The following is a 24,929-nucleotide window of genomic DNA, read 5'->3' as shown; positions in this document are numbered from 1 at the left end:
AGCCCATACCTATCCCAATTTTGATCCTTGCCCTAATCCTAAGACCAAGCCAGTGCAAACTGTACCGCACATGATATTAGATCAATCAATTCCCACTACATCAAAGATTGGAGTAGCCGTAGCCAGCTCTAGCTACACCAATTAGGGGATTAAAGGTAGCCAGTGTTAGCTATATCAAAGATGCGGTAAGACAAGCCATTCCTAGTTGAACCAAACATGGGATAGACAGAAACCTGTATCAACGACAAACTGTTCAACAAATTTTCATTTACTGTTAGACAATTTGCCTTTATTGATCTCGGGGTATTTGTTAATGTAATCCTACAACATGAAATAAGATGTTTAAAATAAGATATTAGAAAACTTGGCAGGCAAACACGTTAATTAAGCCTGTACGATAAGTTAGGATTATGTAAGAAAATATATAGATTTGTGCTAGTAAATACAGATAAAGGTTATTAGAGCTAGGGATGGGGTAAAAAAATCAAGGTGTTGACAAATTAAAGTTAACGTGGTTGTATCGTATAGGTTGTAATTTTAGAGATTTATTGCAGAGGTTCTCAACCCTTCTGAAAGGACCAAACTCAATCACTTCCATATGCTAATTCATCGAAGTCTATAAATAGTTCTATCGTTTGCACTATCGAAATCTGATCATAAATCATATGAGTAAGTTTTATGTTTTGACCCCCGTCAAACTCCTAAAACTCATTCACCAAACCCCTGGAGTTCGATCGAAACCAGGTTAAGAACCACTGATCATTATTTATCATCTGAAAACCTTTCAGCTACAGCTGTCTGTGAGACATTACTGGAGAGACTTCATCACATAAATCCAGCGTGTCAGGGGTTCCCAAGATTTTAGATTTATCAATTGTTTTCCAACCAGCTAGTTTGATTTCTACTCGCCTGGATGTTTCAAAGTATTATATCAAATTTGCTGTTCTGTATCAATTTTTCAATAATTTCCGCTAAGCGAAAGTGGAGATTTTTTAAAAAAAATTGTTTTTCAAAAGTCTATAAGTTGAGTACTGTTTCAGTAAGAGAAACGAAATTTAACTTATAACTCAATTCTAGTTTTGAGTAATTCTCGGTGAACGGAAGTAGTATTATACGCTATTTCTGATTTCTCAAAAAATAAATAAACGCTTAAATTAAATTTTATTTTTAACTTGTTTGCTTTGTACTATGTAGGTTACGATCGGAAACTTGCGAGCAAAACTTCGAACTCTTCTACCGGACCTATTTAATTCAAACTTCTTTTCTCATAGGTCTAGACTCGTCTGCAATGTATTGTGACAATTTAAAAAAAAAAATTGATTTTGTATTAACTCTTTGAAAATTAATCAAGGTTTTCTTGATTAAGTCCTAATGTTCTGCACTTATTTACACACATTGTTTGCTGTTTATTTGGTGCGCAATTAATTTTTTTCGCGATTCTATTTTATTTAAAAATGGAAAAACAAATGATTTTAAAAACATGTCCATGTCCCGATTACACTGCAGTTGCCTTCCAAATTAGTGTTATATTAGAATATTGGAGAAAGTTTAGGGGAGCTCCCTCCCACTTTATTTAAAAAGATGACGTATCTAAAGTGTGATTTAATTGGCGTCGAGTAAACTTTTAGGGAAAGAAAATCATACACCGCAATTATTAAATCGTTTCCGGACTGTGGCAGACACACACACAAACTCGTATATATATATATATTTATTTATTTATTTATTTATATATATATATATATATATTTATATACAGCTAAATAATTAATATGCCATCCATACCTGAGCATAAGAAAAAAGAAAAAAATGCATTTTTAATCATTAAAATGTGGTTACTGTTGTTATAGTCCCTAAAGGGTTAACGCGTGCTGTACAATACTGGTGGTCATGAAAGGGTTAACACCTGCTGTCGTCCTATATAATCTGGTTCATCACTACGACACTTTACCAGACGCGTTTTACCACCTAGCCAGATTTCGTTGCTTCACAGTTCCAAAATGTTTAAACTCGTCTTGGTTTTATCTCTTTGTTACATCGCTGCAGGTCAGTAGCATGCGAAAACCTTTTGGTTTAAAAAATGTTCTTGTTGTAATGACATTCAGATTTATTACTTTCTATTTCAGTTACGCTAGGATATACATTGTGCTATTATTAAAAGGCTTTCGTAAAATTCGTTAATTATTTCGGAAGATTACAATTTTAGAAAGTATGTTTTCTCTAACAAAAAGGATTATTTATTAAGTAGATAATATCACCCAGACTTAGGTAAAGAGACAAACAAAAATTACTTTAAAAAACAAACTTGTCAAATTTTTTAGAGGGATAATTATGCAGCCCATGTAATGCAACATATGATTGTATTTTTTTTAAGTTACTGTTTTATATATAGTTTCTTAAAAGATTAACTAAATTCGTATATAGCTTCATAATAAAGTTATTTATAGAAAAAACGAAAGCTCTAGCATTTAATTAAAATGTTTGTTTGAAATGTTTTCAATACTTATTGCCACGGGTCAAAATATATTTCGAAAGTTATTAAATTTCAGCACAATGCTATTCTTTTATTTCCAGCATTATATATTAATTTTATATTCCCCCCCCCCTACCTTGAGTCCTAGATTGCAAACCCGTGAAACGAAGTTTCGGCTGCGATAGTGCCTTAGCATGTCTCGGAAATTATAGACTTGAAAACTCAGAGAAACTCAGCTTCGAACAGTATTGTGAGTAAGTGGCATGTTTTTTTTAAAAATACCGTTTACAACGTCATTGCTCTCCGATTTTATTTTATTTTCGTTGCTGAAACCTGATGTTTTGTCATATCGGCCCATGAATGCACTTTGAAGTCTCGGCTGTCTATGTCTACAGACGTCTGTAGCTATTGGACTCATGTTAGTTATCCAATCTCCCTCCATTCCAGAACACAAACCTTCAGGATGTCATAATGTGCTCTATCTGCGACCATATTATTCCCCAGATCTTTGTTAGAAATAATGTGCCTTGTTATAAATATTAACTTGCGTCGGTCAAAAAGGCCATACATAAATCCAAGTTTATATTTTAAATTGAAAGTAGTAAATTAGTTTGCAATATTCAATACGTTAGGGCTATGCCAATGTTGAGCTAAATTTAATTAGTTTTTAAGTATAGATCATCATCATGTACACATATGCCAAACGTTTGAGTATTTTGAAATAAGTAGCAGTTAAAATGATCAGGGATATATTAATACAAATTCATATACAACTTTCCAGGAAAGCAAGAGCCGCCGTCTCCTGTTACCACCATGTTGAGGACCAATGCGACGACCAAGATCTCAAATATAACATTAGCTCTCAGATCAACTTGGATGATTTAATATGTTTGGAGGACAGCGGTGAAAAAAATTAAATTTTCTGTCGACAGGATATAGATCTAAATGAGATTTTTAAGCGTCATTTTTTTATCTTGAAAAATCCACAAACAAATCTAAAGCTTGCTGAACTCTATTTCTCCAAGTGCGAGTTTCTTTATATTCTTCATCCCATTTTTTTCTCTTATACGAAGTACAGAGGACGTATTGTAATCGTTCAAAAAATCATAATTGAAATTTTCACAAATCTAGACGTTTTAGACCACTCTGAGTCGGAAAACCTTAATTTTGCAATCTTGTGTGTGTGTGTGTGTGTGTTTGTGAATGTGTGTGCATGTGTCTGTCTGTCTATCTCTGAACACGATAATTTGAGTACCGTGAAACGCAGCTAGGTTGACGAAATTTCATGTATAAGTAATATATCAAATTTATAGTTCTGTATCAACTTGTGAGCGATTTCCAATAACAAGAAATGGAACTAATTCCACTTTAAGTTTTTCAATAGCCTATAAATTAAGTGTTGTTTCTATTAGATAGAAATTTTTTCACATTTGGATCTAATTCTTTGTTTACAAATAAATCTTGAGTAATTCCCTGTGACCAAAATTAGTACTTAACTCTCTTTCCGATTTCTCAATGCATTTATTTTTAGCTTGACTCCTCTCTCTTTATAAAGTACTAATGTTCCTTACTATTATACACAGATTATTTGCTGTTCATTAGGTGCGCACTTCTTTTTCTACTAGATTTTATTCTATTTTTTCTTAAGTGTAGTTTCTTGGCTTCATAGTCTTCAGCCTAGTCAAATTCCAAAATATGAGAAAATTATTTATTGGTTGTTCAAAATTCAGAAACTTTAGCCGACGACTCTGAGTGCGCCAAGAACATGGAGAAGATGGGTGAAGCTAACGAAGCTGCCGCAGGCTGTGTGGAGACCTATTTAGAAAATGAAAGACAGCTTGCCTTAACCTCTGACACGATTTCTGGTCACGATGCTTCAGCCGTCAGCGTTTGCCCGTGTGTTATTCTTAACTGTGTTAATTTGATTTTATATGATGTACATTTATTTAACGAAAAAAAAGCTAAATTTGCACGACAATTTAAAATATTATGGTGATTATAAAAAATTATTTTTATTTTATTTTACTAAATCATTGTGTAGGATATATATATATATATATATATATATATATATATATATATATATATATATATATATATATATATATATATATATATATATATATATATATATAGTGTAAAAAGTCGTTTAACTTTCATGACTTGTAATTGTTTTGTTAACATTTCCTCCTTAGGTTGGTAGATCAGCTGTACCGATGCGTGCTCACTACAGGTACTGAAATCTGTGGCAGTGCTTATGGAAGTTTCCAGAGCAGCTTGTTTGAATTATCGTATGGGCAATTCTTCCACGGCTTAGAATGTCGCTCTCATGCCAGGAAGGCTCGTGAGTGTTTTTGGAAAAATAATTTATAGAATTTTTTTGGTTGTAATTTGTGTTTTTAAAAAAAGTATCATATTAACTTCTAAACTTGATCACTTTTACCTGTTTCTTTAACTTAACAATTGATTAATGTTTTCGTTATATTATTTGTTAAATAGAATCTTAAACTATATTCCCCAGGTCATAGTGTTGAGAAAATATTTCCATTACTGTCTAAGACAGCCAAAGTAAAACGGTGAACAACTGATTTGGCGTATTGATAAAGTCTATGCTTTATAAAACGGTTTTGTTTTTAAAAAATCGTTCATTTACTAAAAGTCATTTTGATTGAAAAATAAATCAATGGAATCTGTTTTATGAGTTTGAAAGGGTAGAACATATAATATAATTTTGATATAAATAAAATACAACTTTTAAAATCAAATCACAAAATAACTCCCTTAAACAGGTGAAGCTGACTGAACAAATTTAAAAATCGGATTATATTTTAATGTAGCAGTACAGTTCTAATCATCCATTCCTTGTATTTATCGGCAAAGCATTGTTACTTACCTCGCGTTTGGAGCATACAAACATTTCAACCAAGGGAGAGAACTAAAAAACAAAAACTTCTAATATAATAAATCATTAAATTTTAACAGAACTTACTTTCACAACAATTAAAATATTATAATAATGTTTAAACTAAAAACGAAAATCTTCCCTTGATTAGGTTTAAATCCACAATTTTTCCCCAGCCTATGGCAGAATAACAACATGCCGATTCATTGAAGTCAATGTTTGATAGTTGTGAACGAAATGGTCACCTTAGCGTTTCTTTAATCAACATTCAATCCATGCCATGGGTGATCATTATCAGAAAAAATTGTCATGAGTCAGGTCATTATAAAGTATAAGCCATTTTGGCTAATACTTTATAGAGTAATAAAAAAATATACGGCCACCAGTTACATAGCTTATCTCAAACCTGTCACCAAAAGACGTCATAAAATCTACCAACACGTCACCAAAAGATATTTTAAAAAAAACACAAGTTGTCACCAAAAGATATCACAAAACATCCCAACACGTCACTAAAAGAATCCGAAAACATCACAAACACACCAAAATCAGATCTCTTTATATATAAGTTATGCACGTACTAGTGTACATTTTAGACTTATAAATGCCCTAATATTAACTTTACTTTTTCATTGGAACCTAAAGACAGTGGCGTAGCGACCCTTCACGGCGCCCGGGGACAAACTTTCGATTTGCACCCCCCTTCCTCAGACTTTCGATTTGAACCCCCTCCCCCTCAAACTTTCGATTTGCTTCCCCCTTCAAGCTTTTAATTTATTTTTCCAACCCATTTTGGCGCCCTCTAAGGTCGGTGCCCGGGGACATATCTTCCCCCCCCCCCCCCCCCCCGCTCCACACCCCCTGCCTTAAGAACAACATTCTGGCATTTTTAGCCTTCAGCCATGTATTTTGAAATAATTAAATCAGAAAAACAAACATCATGAATTGATCTATCTATAAAGTAAAATAAAGCAACAGTAGATCATTATGAACATGATGATAGTGTGCGACATAAATTTGGCTTACTTTGTTCAAATATTGCTGGTATTAGATACATTAATATGTAAAGAAGTGATTTAATAATACACAATTCAAGCAAATACTCAACCTCAACTTCAGCCTCAATCAAAACGTACAGCTAAAACTCAAACCTAAATTTAAACCTAAACCTATGCAATGGCATTGGAATTTGCATTAATCTAAACTTGACTTTACCCTAAACTTCAATCCTAACGTCAAACTTAACACCAACACCAACAGCAACATCAACATCAAACTGAACGAGAACCCGTACTCGAAACCATACCTCGGCAAGAACCTGAACCTTAAGAGAAAGCTTAACCTGAATTGGTAATCAAACATTAACCTAAACCAGAAATTGAACCCAAACCTGAGCTCTCGTCCACCTAAACCTTAATTTAAAAATAAACCTAAACCTGAACCTTAACGTTAACTTAAAACCCTAACCCATACCATATTTTAATCTTATCCCTAATCCCAAGACCAAGCCAGTGCCAACTTTACCACACATGACATGAGATCGATCCATTTTTATTTACTGTTAGACAATTTGCCTTTATCAATCCCCCACTATTTGTTTGTTAATGTAATCCTACAACACAACATAAGATATTTAAAAGAAGATACTGGAACATTTGGCATGCCAACACGCTAAGACTGTACGACAAGTTAGAATTATGTGAGAGAATATATGGATGTCTGCTGATAAATACAGATTTAGGTTATTAGAGCTAGGGATAAGGTAAAAAATCACGGTGTTGAAAAATAAAATTAACTTGGTTGCACCGTATAGGTCGTAATTTTAGGGATTTATAGAAGAGGTTCTTAACCCTTCTGAAAGTACCAAACTCCATCACTTCAATATGGTAATTCATCGAACTCTATTAATAGTTCTATCGTTTGCACTATGGAAATCTGATCGTGAATCATATGAGTTAGTTTTGTGTTTTGACCCCCATCAAAATCCTAAAACTGATTCACCAAACCCCTGGAGTTCGATCTAACCCAGGTTAAGAACCACTGATCTATAGTTTTAATGAATTGGTTACCTGAAAACGTTTTCAGCTACAGCTGTCTGTGAGAGATTACTGGAGAGACTTCATCACATAAATCCAGCGTGTCAGGGGTTCCCAAGATTTTGGATAATACCTTTATCAATTTTTTTCCAACCAGCTAGTTTGATTTCTACTCGCCTGGATGTTTCAAACTATTATATCAAATTTGCTGTTCTATTTCAACTATTCAACAATTTCACTTCCATATGGTAATTCATCGAACTCTATTAATAGTTCTATAGTTTGCACTATCGAAATCTGATCGTGAATCATATGAGTTAGTTTTGTGTTTTGACCCCCATCAAAATCCTAAAACTGATTCACCAAACTAGACTCGTCGGCAATGTATTGTGACAACATTTTTTAAAAAATAAATTTGATTTTGTATTAACTCTTTGAAAATTAATCAAGGTTTTCTTGATTAAGTCCTAATGTTCTGCACTTATTTACACACATTGTTTGCTGTTTATTTGGCGCGCAATTAATATTTTTCGCGATTCTATTCTATTTAAAAATGGAAAAAAAATTGATTTTAAAAACATGTCCATGCCCCGATTACACTGCAGTTGCCTTCCAACTTAGTGTTATATTAGAACATTGGAGAAAGTTTAGGGGAGCTCCCTCCCGCTTTATTTAAAAAAGATGACGTATCTAAAGTGTGATTTAATTGGCGTCGAGTAAACTTTTAGGGAAAGGAAATCATACACCGTAATTATTAAATCGTTTCCGGACTGTGGCAGACACACACACAAACTCGTATATATATATATATGTATATATATATATATATATATATATATATATATATATTTAAATTTATATATATATATATATATATATATATATATATATATATATATATATATATATATATATATATATATATATATATATATAAATATATATATATATATATATATTTAAATTTATATATATATATATATATATATATATATATATATATATATATATATATATATATATATATATATATATATATATAAATATATAAATATATATATATATATAAATATATAAATATATATATATATATATATATATATATATATATATATATATATATATATATATTATATATTATATATTATATATATATATATATATATATATATATATATATATATATATATATATATATATATATATATATATTAAATTTATATATATAGCTAAATAATTAATATGCCATCCACACCTGAGCATAAGAAAAAAGAAAAAAAATGCATTTTAAATCATTAAAGTGTGGTTACTGTTATTATAGTCCCTAAAGGGTTAACGCGTGCTGTACAATACTGATGGTCATGAAAGGGTTAACACCTGCTGTCGTCCTATATAATCTGGTACATCACGACGACATTGTACCAGAAGTGTTTTATCACCTAGCCAGATTTCGTTGTTTCACACTTCCAAAATGTTCAAACTCGTCTTGGTTTTATCTCTTTGTTACATCGCTGCAGGTCAGTAGCATGAGAAAACTTTTGGTTTAAAATGTTTTCTTGTTGTAATGACATTCAGATTTATTATTTTCTATTTCAGTTACGCTAGGATATACATTATGCTATTATTAAAAGGCTTTCGTAAATTTCGTTAATTATTTCGGAAGATTACAATTTTAGAAATTATGTTTTCTCTAACAAAAAGGATTATTTATTAACTGGACAATATCACCCAGACTGAGGTAAAGAAACAAACAAAAATTAGTTTAAAAAAAAAACTTGTCAAATTTTTTTAGTATATTTTTTTATGTTACTGCATTATATACAGTTTCTTAAAACATTAAATAAATTCGTATATAGCTTCATAGTAAAGTTATTTATAGAAAAAAACGAAAGCCGTAGCATTGAATTAGAATGTTTGTTTGAAATGTTTTCAATACTTTTTTTTAATATTTCCTGCTATATATATTAATGTAGGGGTCGGCGTGGTCGAGTCGGTAAAGCTCATGTTTGCTAAACCGAAAAGTCTCGAGTTCGAACCCTCGGGCAGATGAGGCTCGTTAGCTGGGGACAGCCACTCTTCTAGGAGAGACAACTCCAAAATTAAAACAACTGCTGCCTTGTAGTTTGTTCTTGGTTGGACAAAGGCTATGGAAGCAAATCCAAAAAGAAAAGCAGGCTGAAATCGGAGTCAATGGCCTCAATGGCGCATAACCAGTTGACACTGTTGTGTTGGAGGCGTGGTCGAGTCGGCAAACAGCTCATGGTTGATAAATTCGAACAAAAGTCTCGAGTTTAAACCCACTGGCAGATAAATCTCGATCCCCTTCAACACTTATAATTAAGAACGAAGAAGAAGAAAGAAGATATATTAATGTTATATTTCCCCCCTATTGTGTTCTGACTCAATGATTGTTATTTCCACTCCCCCCCCCCCCTGTTGCAGACATCTGAAACGAAGTTTCGGCTGTGATAGTGTCTTAGCATGTCTCGTAAGTAATGGACTAGATAAACCAGAGATACTTAGCTACGACCAGTATTGTCAGTAAGTGACATGTATTTTTTTTAAATACTGTTTACAACGTCAGCGGTCTCCGGTTTTAAATTATTTTCGTTGCTGAAACCTGGTTTATTCGTTATTAGCTATCTCTAGTTCTCTCTATCCTGTCTCTCTCTCTCCTTCTCTGTTTAGTATGGTACATAGTTCGTGTTTATGTCATATCGGCCCATGAATGCACTTTGAAGTCTCGGCTGTCTAGGTCTACAGACGTCTGTAGCTATTGGACTCATGTTAGGTACCCAATCTCCCTCCAATCCAGAATACAAACCTTCAGGATGTTATAGTGTGCTCTATCTGCGACCATATTATTCCCCAGATCTTTGTTAGAAATAATGTGCCTTTTTATAAATATTTACTTAAAAGTAGTAGGTTAGTTTGCAATATTCATTACGTTAGGGCTATGCCAATGTTGAGCTAAATTTAATTATTTTTAAGTATAGATCATCATCATGTACAAATATGCCAAACGTTTGAGTATTTTGAAATAAAAAGCAGTTAGTATTAACAAAAATATATTAATACAAATTGATATACAACTTTCCAGGAAAGCCAGTGCTGCCGTCTCCTGCTACGGCCATGTTAAGGACCAATGCGACGACCAATATTTCAAAAATAACATTGGCGCTCAGATCTACAGGGATAATTTCCTATGTCTGGCTGAAGGCGGTGAAAAAAATAAAAAAAAAAATTTCGACAGGATATAGATCTAAATGAGATTTTTAATTGTCATTATTTAATCTTGAAAAATCCACAAACAAATAGAAAGCTTGTTGAACTCTATTTCTTCAAGTGCGATTTTCTTTATACTCTTCATCCCTTTTTATTTTCTTGTATACAATGTAGAGGGGACGTATTGTAATCGTGCATAAAATCGTGTGTGCATGTCTCTGTCTGTCTGTCTGTCTCTGAACACGATAATTTGAGTACCGTGACATGCAGCTAGGTTGACGAAATTTCATGTATAAGTAATATATGAAATTTATAGTTCTGTATCAACTTGTGAGCGATTTCCGATTACCGGAAATGGAACTATTTCCACTTTAAGTTTTTCAATAGCCTATCAATTAGGTGTTGTTTCTATTAGATAGAAGAATCTTTATATATGTAGATCTAATTCTTTGTTTACAAATAAATCTTGACTAATTCCCTGTGACCGGAATTAGTACTTTACCCTCTTTCCGATTTCTCAATACATTTATTTTTAGCTTGATTCCTCTATCTCTCTTTATAAAGTACTAATGTTCCGTATTATTATACACAAATTATTTGCTGTTCATTGGGTGCGCAATTCTTTTTCAACTAGATTCTATTCTATTTTTTTTTTAAAGTGTAGTTTCTTGGCTTCATAGTCTTCAGCCTAGTCAAATTTCAAAATAAGAGAAAATTATTTATTGGTTGTTCAAAATTCAGAAACTTCTGCCGTGGAGGACTCTGAGTGCGCCGAGAACATCATGACGGTGGATGATGCTCTCGAAGGCTGTACGCAGACGGTTTCTGGTCACAATGCTTCAGCCGGCAACGAACCAGTTACAATATGGTGATTATAAAAAAATATTTTTATTTTACTAAACCATGGTATATATATATATATATATATATATATATATATATATATATATATATATATATATATATATATATATATATATATATATATATATATATATATATAAATACATACATACATACATATATATATATATGTGTGTGTGTGTGTGTGTATGTGTGTGTGTGTGTGTGTGTGTTACGGTCAAAGCCCGAAGTGCGGCCAAAGCGCGGATTGGCCGGCTCTCTTGGCCAAAGCCTGAAGAACTTAGCACTAAGATCGTATTTCGTACATTGGCCGGCCAATGCGCGCACTGGCCGGGATGTCCTGGCCAATGTTCTATCTAGACTAAGTTGTGATCGCGTTTTCATTATTCTGGGTGCGGTTTCATTGTAACGTATTGTTTAGCTTTTGTTTGTATAGCATTCTATATGCAAGGCGACATGGATCAAAAGGGCCGTCAGACCATGAGACAGACATAGCAGATGGCTGTCAAAAGAAAAAAAAATGTAAATCCATGTTAGTTTCCATATATGGGCTACAAGGCATAGCAAAAGCCAAGGTTCAGTCGAACGTGCCAACCAAGATGTTCAAAACATGATGATGACATGGATGCAAACAAATGAATCAGCTCATTGGGCTGAGAGTCTCAAATTTATTCAATTTATGAAAAATCGTTCTTTTCATCAAGGAATCCAACAATCGCCATACGAAGACTTGTTTGGATGCAAAGCAAAACTGGGACTTTACACTTCAAATCTACCAAGAGAGGCTCTTGATAAAATAGTTACTGAGGAAGATCTTGAGAACATTGAACAAGAAATGGAGGTTGCCATAAATGCAACGACTTCCTCAGCTGACACATATGCTGCCGTGGCGGAACGTCCAGACCAGTTGCGTGACAATAATATGGCCAACAGATTCTGTATAATTTATTGAAAAACAGTGTAGTGCAGCTCATTCTTGTGGATCCTGTGGCAACGATGTCCATGCTATTTGTGGAATACCCAATGACGCAGACGAAGGGTACGGAGGGAACATTACCTGCAGATTGTGTCACAACAAACAAGACATCATGGAACACAGGTCAGTAGCTCATACTAGCGTGCAAATTCAAGGTTCTAAGATGCTTAAACATCAAATACAAAATTTAAAGATGGTGAAGTGGGTGACAATGTACGCATCCGTGTTCCAGATGTTGATAGAGGTCGTGGTGATCCCCGAAGCGTGATTGCAGTTGTCATGAGCGTCGAGGGCGGTTTCTACAAATTAGGAACGGAACATGGTGTTCTAAAACAACTGTATGCTAGAAGTGAGTTTTCAATTCTTCACGAAAATCTGCTCTTATTGTCGTCAGTTGGCACTGAGGAAAAATCACTACGAACCATCCCATCGCATCTTCACAATCATTGACTGGGGGCCAAGGCTACACTCGCTGCAATTGCACAACCAAGAGCATAAGAAATCGCTGCAAGTGTAAAAATAACAAGCTGCTATGTAACTCTAAATGCCATAAAAGTTCAACTTGTTGTAACAAATGATAATATTGATTGATTGAGACTATAGTACAATAAAAAATTTGAATGTTTCTGTCATTTACTTTAATTAATAATCAATAAAGACTTAATTTCATGATCATTACCGCATTAAAAAAAATATCTGCTCATGATCTTCTAATTCGGACATTGGCCGGTCGTCCCTAGCCAGATGATCTTCTAATTATGACTTTGGCCGGCCAAAGGCCGAAATCAAGCAAAGTTTCGGACTTTGACCGACCAATAGGAGACGATATTGGCCAATCCGCGCATTGGCCGACTTCGGGCTTTGACCGTAACATATATATATATATATATATATATATATATATATATATATATATATATATATATATATATATATATATATATGGTGTAAAAAGTCGTTTAGCGTTCATGCCTTGTAATTTTTTTTGCTAACATTTCCTCCTTAGGTTGGTAGATCAACTGTTCCTTTGTATGACAAGCAAACTTGCTGAACTCTGTGAAAGAGCTTTTGAACTTTCCAGACCCGCTTGTATGAACTGTCATTTTGTTCGTTCTTCCACAGCTTACAACGTGGCTATCATGCCAAGGTAGGCTAGTGATTTGTGTTTTTAAAAAAGTATCATATTGACTTCTAAACTTGATCACTTTTACCTGTTTCTTTAACTTCACAGTTGATAGGTGTTTTCGTTATATTATTTGTTAAATAGAATTGTAAACTATATTCCCCAGGTCGTAGTGTTGAGTTGATGGTTCCATTACTGTCTAAGGCAACAAAACTAAAATAAAGAACATCTGATATGGCATATTGAAAAAGTCTATGCTTTATAAAACGGTTTACTTTTAAAATCACAAAATAACTCAAATAGGCGAAGCTGACGACGCAAATTTAAAAATCGGATTATATTTTAAAGTAGCAATAAAGTTCTATACTAATCTATACGGTAACTTCAGTTAAATAAACACATAAACAAAATAGCATGATTCTATAATTTCTTTAAATAATATATTCTAATCATCCATTCCTTATATTGTAGCATACAAACAATTCAACCAAGGGGGTAACTTAAGACTAAAACAAGAATATAAATTATTCCACTTTAACAGAACTTACTTTCACCTCTATTAAAATATTATAATAATGTTTAAACTAAAAACGAATTTCTTCTCTTGACATATATGTCTCTTGATAGGTTTTATTCCTGTTTCAGACCCAGCCCATGGTACAACAACATGTTGACTCAGTGAAGTCAAGGTTTGACCAAAAGACATCACAAAACATCCCAACCTGTGACCAAAAGACATCACAAAACATCCCAACCTGTGACCAAAAGACATCACAAAACATCCCAACCTGTGACCAAAAGACATCACAAAACATCCCAACCTGTGACCAAAAGACATCACAAAACATCCCAACCTGTGACCAAAAGACATCACAAAACATCCCAACCTGTGACCAAAAGGCATCACAAAACATCCCAACCTGTGACCAAAAGACATCACAAAACATCCCAACCTGTGACCAAAAGACATCACAAAACATCCCAACCTGTGACCAAAAGACATCACAAAACATCCCAACCTGTTACCAAAAGACATCACAAAACATCCCAATCTGTCATTATAAGGCATCACAAAACATCCCAACCTGTGACCAAAAGACATCACAAAACATCCCAACCTGTTACCAAAAGACATCACAAAACATCCCAATCTGTCATTATAAGGCATCACAAAACATCCCAACCTGTGACCAAAAGACATCACAAAACATCCCAACCTGTGACCAAAAGACATCACAAAACACCCCAACCTGTGACCAAAAGACATCACAAAACATCCCAACCTGTGACCAAAAGACATCACAAAACATCCCAAACTCACCAAAATCAGATCTTGTTCAGATTCGCCCAGCCAAAATGTAAACCAATAACCCCCCCCCCCCCCCTTAAAACACACCCTAAATTTTTAAAAATGACACCATAATAACCAGATTGAAAATGTACCAATTTTAGCGTTTGTGCAGTATTTAGTTCATTTACAATAACACAGAAACAACAGGCCTAACAATCTTGTGATAAAATGTTGATAAAACTAAGGTTTTCTTTGAAAATTAGGTTTTAAATTGCTAAGAAGATAATAAAAAGTAATACAGAGACTAAATGGGCCCTGGTCTGTCTACATTAAAAATTCAATGTGATGTAAGTTTTAAAAATTCTTTTTATTATTCAATAATTAGGAAAACAGTTTTACAGTTGAGTAATTTTATTTGTTCAAAAACAGGGGAAATAATGTATGCTTTATAACACACAAGAAAGTCACAAAAACTGTATTATTAGATTATATTATGTAAATGCAAGTATTAAAATACAAATCCATATACGTTATGCACATAGTAATGTACATCTTAGACTTATAAATGCCCTAATATTAAAATTACTTCACTATTTCATTGTAGCCTAAAGAACAACTTTCTGGCATTTCTAGTCTTCAGCTATGTATCTTGAAATATTTAACACAGAAAAACAAACTTCATGAATTGATCTATCTATAAAGTAAAATAAAGCAACAGTAGATCATTATGAACAAGATGATAGCGTGCGACATAAATTTGGCTTACTTTTTTCAAATATTGCTGGTATTAGATACATTAATATGTAAAGAAGTGATTTAATAATACACAATTCAAGCATAATTTTTTTTTAAAATAAGCACAGGTTTTCCTTGTAATAATGCAAGAAAACTAATTTTGAAAAACTTGCAATGAAATTTTAAAAATTACAAGCAACATCTGGTATTGAGGTAAAAAAGTGTGAAACTGATTTTATTAAATAACTGTATTTAATACAGCTAACAGTATAGTTAAGTAATAAACAGAGTAACATACATTTTAAAAAGTTAATAAAAACACACAAACCAGACAATACACTGTACAAAAATATACAAGATAATAAGCTGAAACTGATAAACATAGCTTATTTGTAAATTAAATTTGAAAATATCTTTGCTTAGTCATTGTTGTAATATTTTAAAAATTTGTTTTTGATTCATAATAAAAAATGTTGGACCATAAAATACCACATTTTAAAAATTCTAGTAGTACAACATAGAATCAAATCATTACAAAATTCTAGGAACATAAGTTTTTTGGATACTTACATTCATTTATATCACTAGACAAGATAATATATATTTAACGACTCAAAAGTGAGTTACAGTAAATGCTACTTAAAATTGTTATATGTAAAAAAATATCAAGGCACTAACACATCTATTCAAACAGTCATTTATGTTTTCCATTTTCACAGTGGGTATACATTTGTAATTTAGTATCAAACACACATAACAATTCTCCACCTTTGCAAACATTACAAAGAAAAATGAAACAAAGAATATCAGACGCACCAAGTGACAAGTTTAACAACAAATTTAAGCTACAGTTTGTACAAATGGCAATTAAAAATATCTCTAAAATAGATCTCTGTTGGTGGTTGATTCTATGTAGCCACCGATTCTCCGCGCCAACCACAGATCTTTTGGTTGCAGTGTCACCCTTTTAGCATGCAGACAACAGAGGTAGGAGTCTTCAAACAGACGGACAAGATATGCTTCGGCAGCCTGAAACATCAAAAGCTCAGTTCTATACACTCAAGAAATCCATTAGCTGCCTTGATTAAACATTTACTAAATATGAGATGGGGTGATAACTGGTAAAGTGGCTTGACTGATAACCCAAAATTAACTAGTTGGGAACAGTGGTTTGAGTGTTTGTAGGACATCTTAGGGTCCAGACAGCTCTGATGGGAACTTGACTCAAGTTAGGGAAAGTAAAGCGGATGGGCAAAGTGCCCTACATCAGTCGCAATCAAGAAACAGACTATTTCACCTGCCCTATGGAACATTACATTCACAAAGGGGAAATTTACTCCCCTTTATACATAAGAATGATCTAAACAAAAATAAAATTTTCTACTTTGAAAAGTTTTTCTTATTGCTGTGGTAACTATCAAATCAATGTTTTAAAGGGAGGCAATTAAAAACTATTTGCAGTAGAAATAGTAAGCACAGAGCAATATTATTCTTATATCGAAAAATTAAGTATTATTTCCACATCAAAATTTAGAAAAAAAGCAAAAACACAACTACAAATTATGTGCAAGAAGATACAAAATAAAACCTTTATTAGTAAATTTATATTTAAAACAGCAATCTTTATAGCAACTAAATGTATATTTCAAACTTAAGTCCATAACATAATAAAATATACTTAAGCCTACCTCTTGCAGAGCAGATATGGCCATAGATTGCCATCGCAGTTCTCGAATCCTATCAGGTGCTATTTTCATTCCAATCTCTCTCACCTAGACATGAAAAGTGAAACATGTACGACAAATTCAATTAAAGGGTGGTTTTAGATTTAAAACCAGGGTTTAACTTAACACTTTCTATCTTTGGTAAAACACAACTCTGTACTAGGGTAAGTATAAAGATACAACAAAAGACGGAAAAAAAAACACCACTAAAAATTACCACTCGTGAAAAAGATAACTTCCTAATCAACAAATCTGTGGACTTCTGGTATTTTCTTATCTCTAATAAAGCCACGGTTCCCGGGCGACGGTGCTTTTTATGCTGAACGGGTGAGGGACCGGTCCTTCCAGATCCTGGGGAAAAAGTTTCAAAATATTACATTTAAAAAATAAAACTGACCATTCGACCATTACAGGGGCTGCAGATTCAAAAAGACCAACAAAGTTTTGACTTTACTTGAGAGAATTTGAAAAATAACAGGTATTTAAAATTAATGCCCTTAATAAATAGGCAAACAGAATCAGTGAATGCTGACATTAAAAATGGTTAAAAAACCTGATGCCATAAACATAAGCTATAATTAAAAAGGGGATCAATAAACTATGAAGACAGGTCATAGCTTAGTCATATGACATCCTATGTAGGTTTTATTATTAAACTCAACAATTCTTTTAATAAACTCATCAGAACATTTGACTCACCTTTCCTCTGAGCTGGAGGTCTTTGATTTGTAGCCTGGTATCTAGTGCCGTCATCGCTACTTCTGGAATCTAAAATGTTTTAATGCCCTTTATTTTAGCACAAGAAGTTATGTAGCTTATTATATTATTTGACAGGCCCTATTTGATAAACATGGTAATAAAAATATTCTACTAGTTAGCCAACATTAAATAATTACTGTAAGTATAGGCCCTAATTACATTTATTAAAATGATGAAATTAAGACTATGCCTAAAAATTAGAAACAAATAGACCAGAATATTATTGGTTTTATTACATTTTAATTAAACTGCTAATAGGTCTGTTTTATTAGTAATGGTAATTAATTAGGCTTAAATTAAAACTAATGAATCTAGATAAAATCAATATTGATAGGCCTATGTTTTTTTTTATTGACATAGCCAAACATTTAACTATGGCAGCATATAGGCCTAGATTAGGAAATCTAGATTATAAATTACTACACCTAGGTGTGGAGGTTATACAAAAGTCAAACGTTAGGCGTTTTTAAAACTGTTTTTTTTATAGCAGTCCCATTCCCTTTCCACAATCACAAAGGTCAACCCCCCCCCCCCCCCCCCCCACCAAAATTTAAGCATACCTCAGCCTACGAAAATATTTTTTAAAATGTGGGATAGGCCTAAGTGTTATACAGTTATAGTTATACCAGTGTCCAGTAAAGTCACAATCTATCTTAAATTAATAAAGTTGTTTTAAATTAGGTCTATCATTTACTTCTAGTTTACTAAATACAAATATGACTTGGTGTCAATGCTGACCCTATCTCTAACCTAAGTAACTGTAAGTCCTAACCCAAATTTCTAAGTTATCTGAAGAATCATTCTAATAGACAAAACAGATGATAGATCTAGATCTAACAGTTAAGTTAACCATAGCCATAATCTGAGGACTTACACAGATTTTTATTTTTAAGTCTATAGAATAGTTGGACACCTAAAGAATAGGCATTCCATTAAAAAAATTAAAATTGGCTAATTAAATGTATGAGCATTGCAAAAATATTGTGCTTGATGTAACTAGAATAACACTGAAAAAATTTTCTTTCTAGCTTCAGTAGTTTTTTTTTTATGAATTTTTTACGTAATGGGTGAATGTCCACTATATTTCTTTGTAAGTCATGAAAATTACTGTCCCCTAACTTTGAAATAGCACTGCTCAGTTATTTTTAAAGATACAATGTTAAAACTTTGCAGGATCTTACTTCAGCATGTTAGAATAACATATATTAATTGAAATCATTAAGTCATTCACTGGGAGCAGAATAATTAGCATTCCTTTAAGGGATACATTACGGCTATTATGGGCCCTAATTTCTAAGTTGCACTGCTCAGTTGTTTTTAAAACTACAATGTTTAAACTTTGCAGGATCTTACTTCAGCATGTTTTAATTACTTATATTAATTGAAATCATTAAGTCATTCACTGGGAGCAGAATAATTAGCATTCCTTTAAGGGATACATTACGGCTATTATGGGCCCTAATTTCTAAGTTGCACTGCTCAGTTGTTTTTAAAACTACAATGTTTAAACTTTGCAGGATCTTACTTCAGCATGTTTGAATTACATATATTAATTGAAATCATTAATTCATTCACTGGGAGCAGAATAATTAGCATTCCTTTAAGGGATACATTTTGACTATTATGGGCCCTAATTTCTAAGTTGCACTGCTCAGTTGTTTTTCAAGGTACAATGTTAAAACTCTGCATGATCTTACTTCAGCATGTTTGAATTACATTTATTAATTTAATTATTAATAGACTTGCCAGTAGCAGAACAAATTGAATAAAAAGGTAGTAGGCACTAATTTTTTTTTAATAAATTAAACCGAACAATTTATCTTAGGCACACTGGCAAGCCAGGAGTTTTATTTACTGAATGGTTGTCTTTAAAAACTATTATTATTAGCAACACAACAAGTAGAATAACTTAAATAACATTTCAGGAAGCCTACACCAAATTAATAACATTGCAAGTAAAAAAACAACTCATCTCTGACTATTATCTTATTAGGATAAATGTTTTATATTAAATGATTCTCAATAAATAATTAAATTTACACAATTAAACAAAAAGCAAAGTTAATATATACATCAAAACAATAAACTTTTAAGGTAGACATAGCTTACATCAATACAATAACAGGTGAGACTTATACCAAGTTAAGCTTTGTACAACATGGACTACTACTGTCATCCTAGCTACTAAACACAAGGTCACCTGTCAGTAAATCAGTGACTAGAGATGTCATTGTCATGTCATAGTCAACACTGTCAGTTTCCAATTCATCAGGTCCCCAGTAAGTAATTGTACATTTCATTGTCTTAGTCTTCTGTTGCTTAAAATTTACCACTCTGCCAGAATACATTTTATCAACTCCTTCCTCTGTCCATAAATGCTTAAGTAGATGTCCTGTATAGGTTTCAGTCAGTTCAGACATAGGATTTTCTGAAGTAATATACATTGCAATGAGGCCCATAACTTCAGATGACGCAGATGAAAACACACTAGCATTCAGATCTTTAGCACTCAAAGCCATAGCAACCTCTTTTTCTAGAGCCTTACGGTTGGATTGTTCATGTTTCTGACCAGCTTCTAGCATTCGACGCATCATCACTGCTTCCATCATCTTCTTCCTTTGTGCTGCAAGTTCCCTTGCTCTGTACCCCTCTTTCATTGCAAAATAAACTAATCTATGTTGGGTCATTTTGTCCTGTTGCAGAAGCCATCCTACAGTATCATTTGTCCGTCCTCTCACCTTTCCGTCTACAAAACCAGCTGTCGCATTAGGGGCCTGACGCCATAAATAGTCAGTCATTCCTAATATTCTCTCAGCTGCCATGTTGTGTGAAGGAGCAGTTGAAGCTTGTGTCAACTGCTCAACTGTAGGGCTAGAAAGGTCGCCACTTGTATATCGAACAAACTGGCGGTCAAAGACCTTAACAATTTCATGTAATATTTGCTTCAAAGTTTGCTTTACTTTATCCCTGTGGGATTCAATATTGTTGATGATTGCTGTCAGAACCATGTCTGAAGCTGCATCAATGGGTTCATTAAAAACATTCACAGTGGGACATAACAACTCTTCTGGCTCAGCAGCAAACCTGTCCAAAACATTTTTAGAGCTTTGTATCACAGGGACCATGTCTAAATTCATTGAATTTGCATAGAATTTAGTCATCCATGGCCCTGTGACTGTTTTTCCGATTAACCCGAGTGCAATTAATTGAGCAACAACCCTAGGGTCATCCAGCTCTTCCTTAATGCTTTTTTTAAGGTTGGTGCCTCCTAATTCAACAAATTTCTTCAGCTCTTTCAGATATAAAATTATAATTCCAGCTGAATGGAATAAAATGTGCAACCGGTTACCGACGTACCGAAGGAAAACTCCCACTGGAATATTTTTTTCTCTAAAATAGGTCTTGAACCCGCTAGGGTCTCCACTGGATTGCTTGTATCTGAGCTTGGAAATACTCAAAATACAGTGCAATGTCTTGTTGCCTATCTCAGTATCATTTTCCAATGCTCTTCTGGCACCAGCAGCAAAACTATCTAGCGGATGAACATTGCAATTCAATTCCAGCAGGTGTGTCTGTAACAAAGTATTCAGCTGGTTTACAACACAATGATTCACAGCTGCCCTATCTGTCACAGTGGATTTTATGGTGGACATAAGAGTTTTGTACAGCTGCTCTAAATTTGGATGATTTATGTATTTACAATATATGTTTACAATATCTTTTAACTTAACACTAATATGTTCTATGTAATCTACAGCTTTACCACCAGGTAAAGGTTTTACATCAACAGCAAGAGTTTTACCTGCAGCAGAAATATGGATTTCATTTACATGACTTCCATCAATGGTGGTTGCATCCCATGACAGCGTAGCACCATCAAGGGATGCAAGTGCCTCGCCAACCTGCAGATCAGCTAAAATGCCTATTTCATAAGCCATTTGAGCCACTGTAGATTTGCGAGGCACGCAGTCAAGTTTCATTCCAGCTTCCTGCTCCAGGAAAAACTGTAATAGCTGTCCAGCAGCTAACACAGAAACATTTTTCAACAAAGATTGGTACATACAAATTCTCATAGAAGTACCATAATGCTTTCCTTCTTTGGTTACAATAGTTTGTCCCTCTTCTTGGGGTTCTTGCATGTTGATGGCATTATCATACATTAATTCTAAATCATTGACCATTGATTTTAAATTTTTGATGGTTTTGTTTTTGATCTTGACCACATTTTCTAGTGCTTCAATTTTTCTTTCTCTTCTTGATAATTTTTTCTTTAAACTGGCAACTTGATTCAGTTTCATTTTGTATTGGATGGAATCTGCAAACGGATTGCAGTTAAGTTTTTTTTTTATCTCTACTTTCTCTGCTTCCAACTGCCTATTCTTTTTCTCTTGTTTGAGGAGTCTGTCAGTGAGTCGTTTAATTTTTTTATTTAGATCTTTAATTTGAAAAACTTTATTTGATTGAAGTTCATTTTGATAGAATTTTAAACTAGTTTTCAATTTTTTATTTGATTTCAATAACTGTTCTGTAGACTTTCTTTTGTATGCACAACTTACACAGTCTTGTTTAAGTTTTAAAGGTGAGGCTTGTTTTGGGGGGATTAGTGTTGTTATTAATTCAGGTGCTAACTTAGAGACAATCCCCTTTTCTTTAGGTACAGGCTCTTGAAATGGCATTTCCATAAAATTTATAATTTTATCCCATTGTGCTTGTGGCTTAAGAGATCTAAATTTAACACATAATCTGTTGATTTTATTATAAAGTTGATGACTGTTACTTGACGCTGGTATTATATCTTCCAAAACTTGCACTGCCTTTTTAATTTGTTTTTTATTTTCATACCATACATGAATTATATGGCCTTGCTTTATGCCAGCTGCTGTCCGAAAGTCAGAATACTGATTAATCAGAATTGGTAAATCTTTGGCAGAATGCTTATCAGGGCTCCCAGAGCCTGTAGATTTACCACCTGCTGAAGTATTCATTTCCTCATCCATACTCTTGATCATATATCTAGAGGAAAAGAAATCAACATTAATACTACTGTAAAAGTAGAATTTATTGTTTTAATAGAGGCAAGTGTGTAGCATAATAAAGTAAGGGATAAGGAAATATGCTTAAAATAATTTCTTTTCTTGAGTGGTAATTTATTATTGGTTATTAGCTTGATGTGCAAAAAAAAAACCCACTGGCTTTCTTCAACAGCCTTTAACATATTTATACATCTTTTATTTTTAAAAGGCAATCATTCATTTGCAATAAACTCTACGATTAAGGAACAAGTGAACATTTATAAAGGCGACGCCGGCCCCCACGCCCCTATAGGCTTTCCGGTCTCGCCATATTTTTTAATTATAAAATGGCGTTATTGTGGTGAATCAAACACCCTTTTTTCGGTCAAAATACCACTAGAAAACGTACCTCAAATTAGATGAAATCATTATTAACTTATAATATACATAATGTAATTTTTGAGAATACAAAGAGATAGCTTGATAAACTCACCTTTCTATCAAAAATTGTCGTTGAAACACGCACAAAATTAGACCACGTTTCGCAATATTATAACTTGGAGAAGGAAGAGAGAAAAGTAATGCAGTTAGCAGTTTAAAATCACACATTATTTCATTAAATTGGTGAAAAGTTGGCCCGACTACGAAATTGAATCGATTACTTTAAAATCCCTATATTTTCTCACTATGTATTTCAATAAGGAAGATAATCGACGAAATTTTACAATAGCGAAATTCCCCGGTTGCCGTTCTTAAAGCAAGATGGCGGCGATGCCGACATCGCTACTAAAGAAGTGCCATTATTTTGCTACCTATTTTCAGCTAGATCTACATAGTCCATAGCTCTTTTAAAACGTGATTACGGCTGAAAATTCAGACTCTATGATTATTATTTTCAAGTGCCTTTAGTACCGATTTTAGTTTCTGAGACCTCAAGCCCAGGGCCCCTTCCTCCCCCCCCCCCCCCCCCCCCAGGTTAGAATATCAATTTTGGATGACAACAATGTCAGACTAATGTTTAGAATATAGATCTAGACTTATTCTAATTAATAACTACTAGATCTAACTAGATTTGTATCAATAAATAAGGGAATCTGACTAGGATCTAGATCTAGATATCTAGATGACAATCTCTACCTGCAGGTGATGAGGTTTCGCTGGTTCCTAGGGACTGCTGTGATTGCCTTGTCGGTGTTTTCTTTTTCGGCTCCGATTTCCGAGGTCGACCTGGTCCCTTTTGTGATCCTTTAGGCATATTTTTATGAATTATTTATTCTTCATTCACGAAATGTCTCTATGTTGGCATTAGGTATCATTTTTATTTATTAACAATTCTTAAAATAAGAAAATAATTCACAATTTCAAACTTGCCACCTTAGAAATGTTAACATTTCTTCAAAAGAGTTCAGAAAAGAACGCTTATTAGATCGACCAATGGAAATGGTTAGTCAGAGTTTCATAGCGTAAAAAGAGGAAACTGCAGTATTCACGCTAAAAAGTGCACTGAAATCAAGAAATGGTTAACAACACGGCCAAGGGTTTACCAACAAGACAACAACAAAAACGTTTTTTTTAAAACTTGAACATGCGTGTGTGTGTCGGAGGGGGGGGGGGGGGTACTGTGAAAGTCCTTGTATTAAATTATATAGGTTTATTTAAAACTTGTTTTTTTTTAATTGTAACATCAACAAGTTCATTTAGATCTTGATCTAGATCTATAAATGTGTACACAATTTAAACGAAAACAGTAAATAAAATGGCCGATTCTAGTCGGAATAAGATACGCAGGCGATACGCATGCGCAATGGA

General features: G+C 33.4%; 2 protein-coding genes across 5 annotated transcripts in view; one reads left to right on the top strand and one right to left on the bottom strand.

Moving 5' to 3' along the window:
• The window catches only part of LOC131950257 (uncharacterized), an 83,415-nt gene extending 69,569 nt beyond the window's left edge, over window positions 1-13,846 (top strand). Inside the window, exons 1-6 of one of the 4 annotated variants that reach the window (XM_059312336.1) lie at window positions 1,963-2,046; window positions 2,616-2,727; window positions 3,255-3,376; window positions 4,204-4,369; window positions 4,669-4,817; window positions 13,766-13,846. In XM_059312336.1, coding sequence (XP_059168319.1) covers window positions 2,001-2,046; window positions 2,616-2,727; window positions 3,255-3,376; window positions 4,204-4,369; window positions 4,669-4,817; window positions 13,766-13,821 — 651 coding nt within the window. In that variant the 5' untranslated portion in view covers window positions 1,963-2,000 and the 3' untranslated portion in view covers window positions 13,822-13,846. Of the gene's footprint in view, window positions 1-1,962; window positions 2,047-2,615; window positions 2,728-3,254; window positions 3,377-4,203; window positions 4,370-4,668; window positions 4,818-4,994; window positions 5,167-13,765 lie in introns of those variants that run through there. The other 3 variants (XM_059312335.1, XM_059312337.1, XM_059312338.1) reach the window with 3 other exon arrangements.
• A 1,976-nt stretch (window positions 13,847-15,822) lies between these two features.
• On the bottom strand, window positions 15,823-24,511 carry LOC131950255 (uncharacterized). The gene is made up of 5 exons (XM_059312333.1): window positions 24,258-24,511; window positions 18,049-18,117; window positions 17,567-17,700; window positions 17,314-17,397; window positions 15,823-16,654 (listed from the first exon to the last, which is right to left on the bottom strand). The coding sequence occupies exons 1-5, from the start codon at window positions 24,373-24,375 to the stop codon at window positions 16,505-16,507; spliced, it is 555 nt and encodes a 184-aa protein (XP_059168316.1). The 5' UTR covers window positions 24,376-24,511; the 3' UTR covers window positions 15,823-16,504.
• Between the last annotated feature and the right edge of the window lie 418 nt (window positions 24,512-24,929).

The sequence above is a fragment of the Physella acuta genome, unplaced genomic scaffold (assembly GCF_028476545.2).
Source record: "Physella acuta isolate Inbredline_101_S28 unplaced genomic scaffold, ASM2847654v3 ptg000748l, whole genome shotgun sequence".
Lineage (NCBI taxonomy): Eukaryota > Metazoa > Mollusca > Gastropoda > Physidae > Physella > Physella acuta.
Note: the sequence above shows the minus strand (reverse complement) of the source record. Positions and strands in the feature narration are given on the sequence as shown.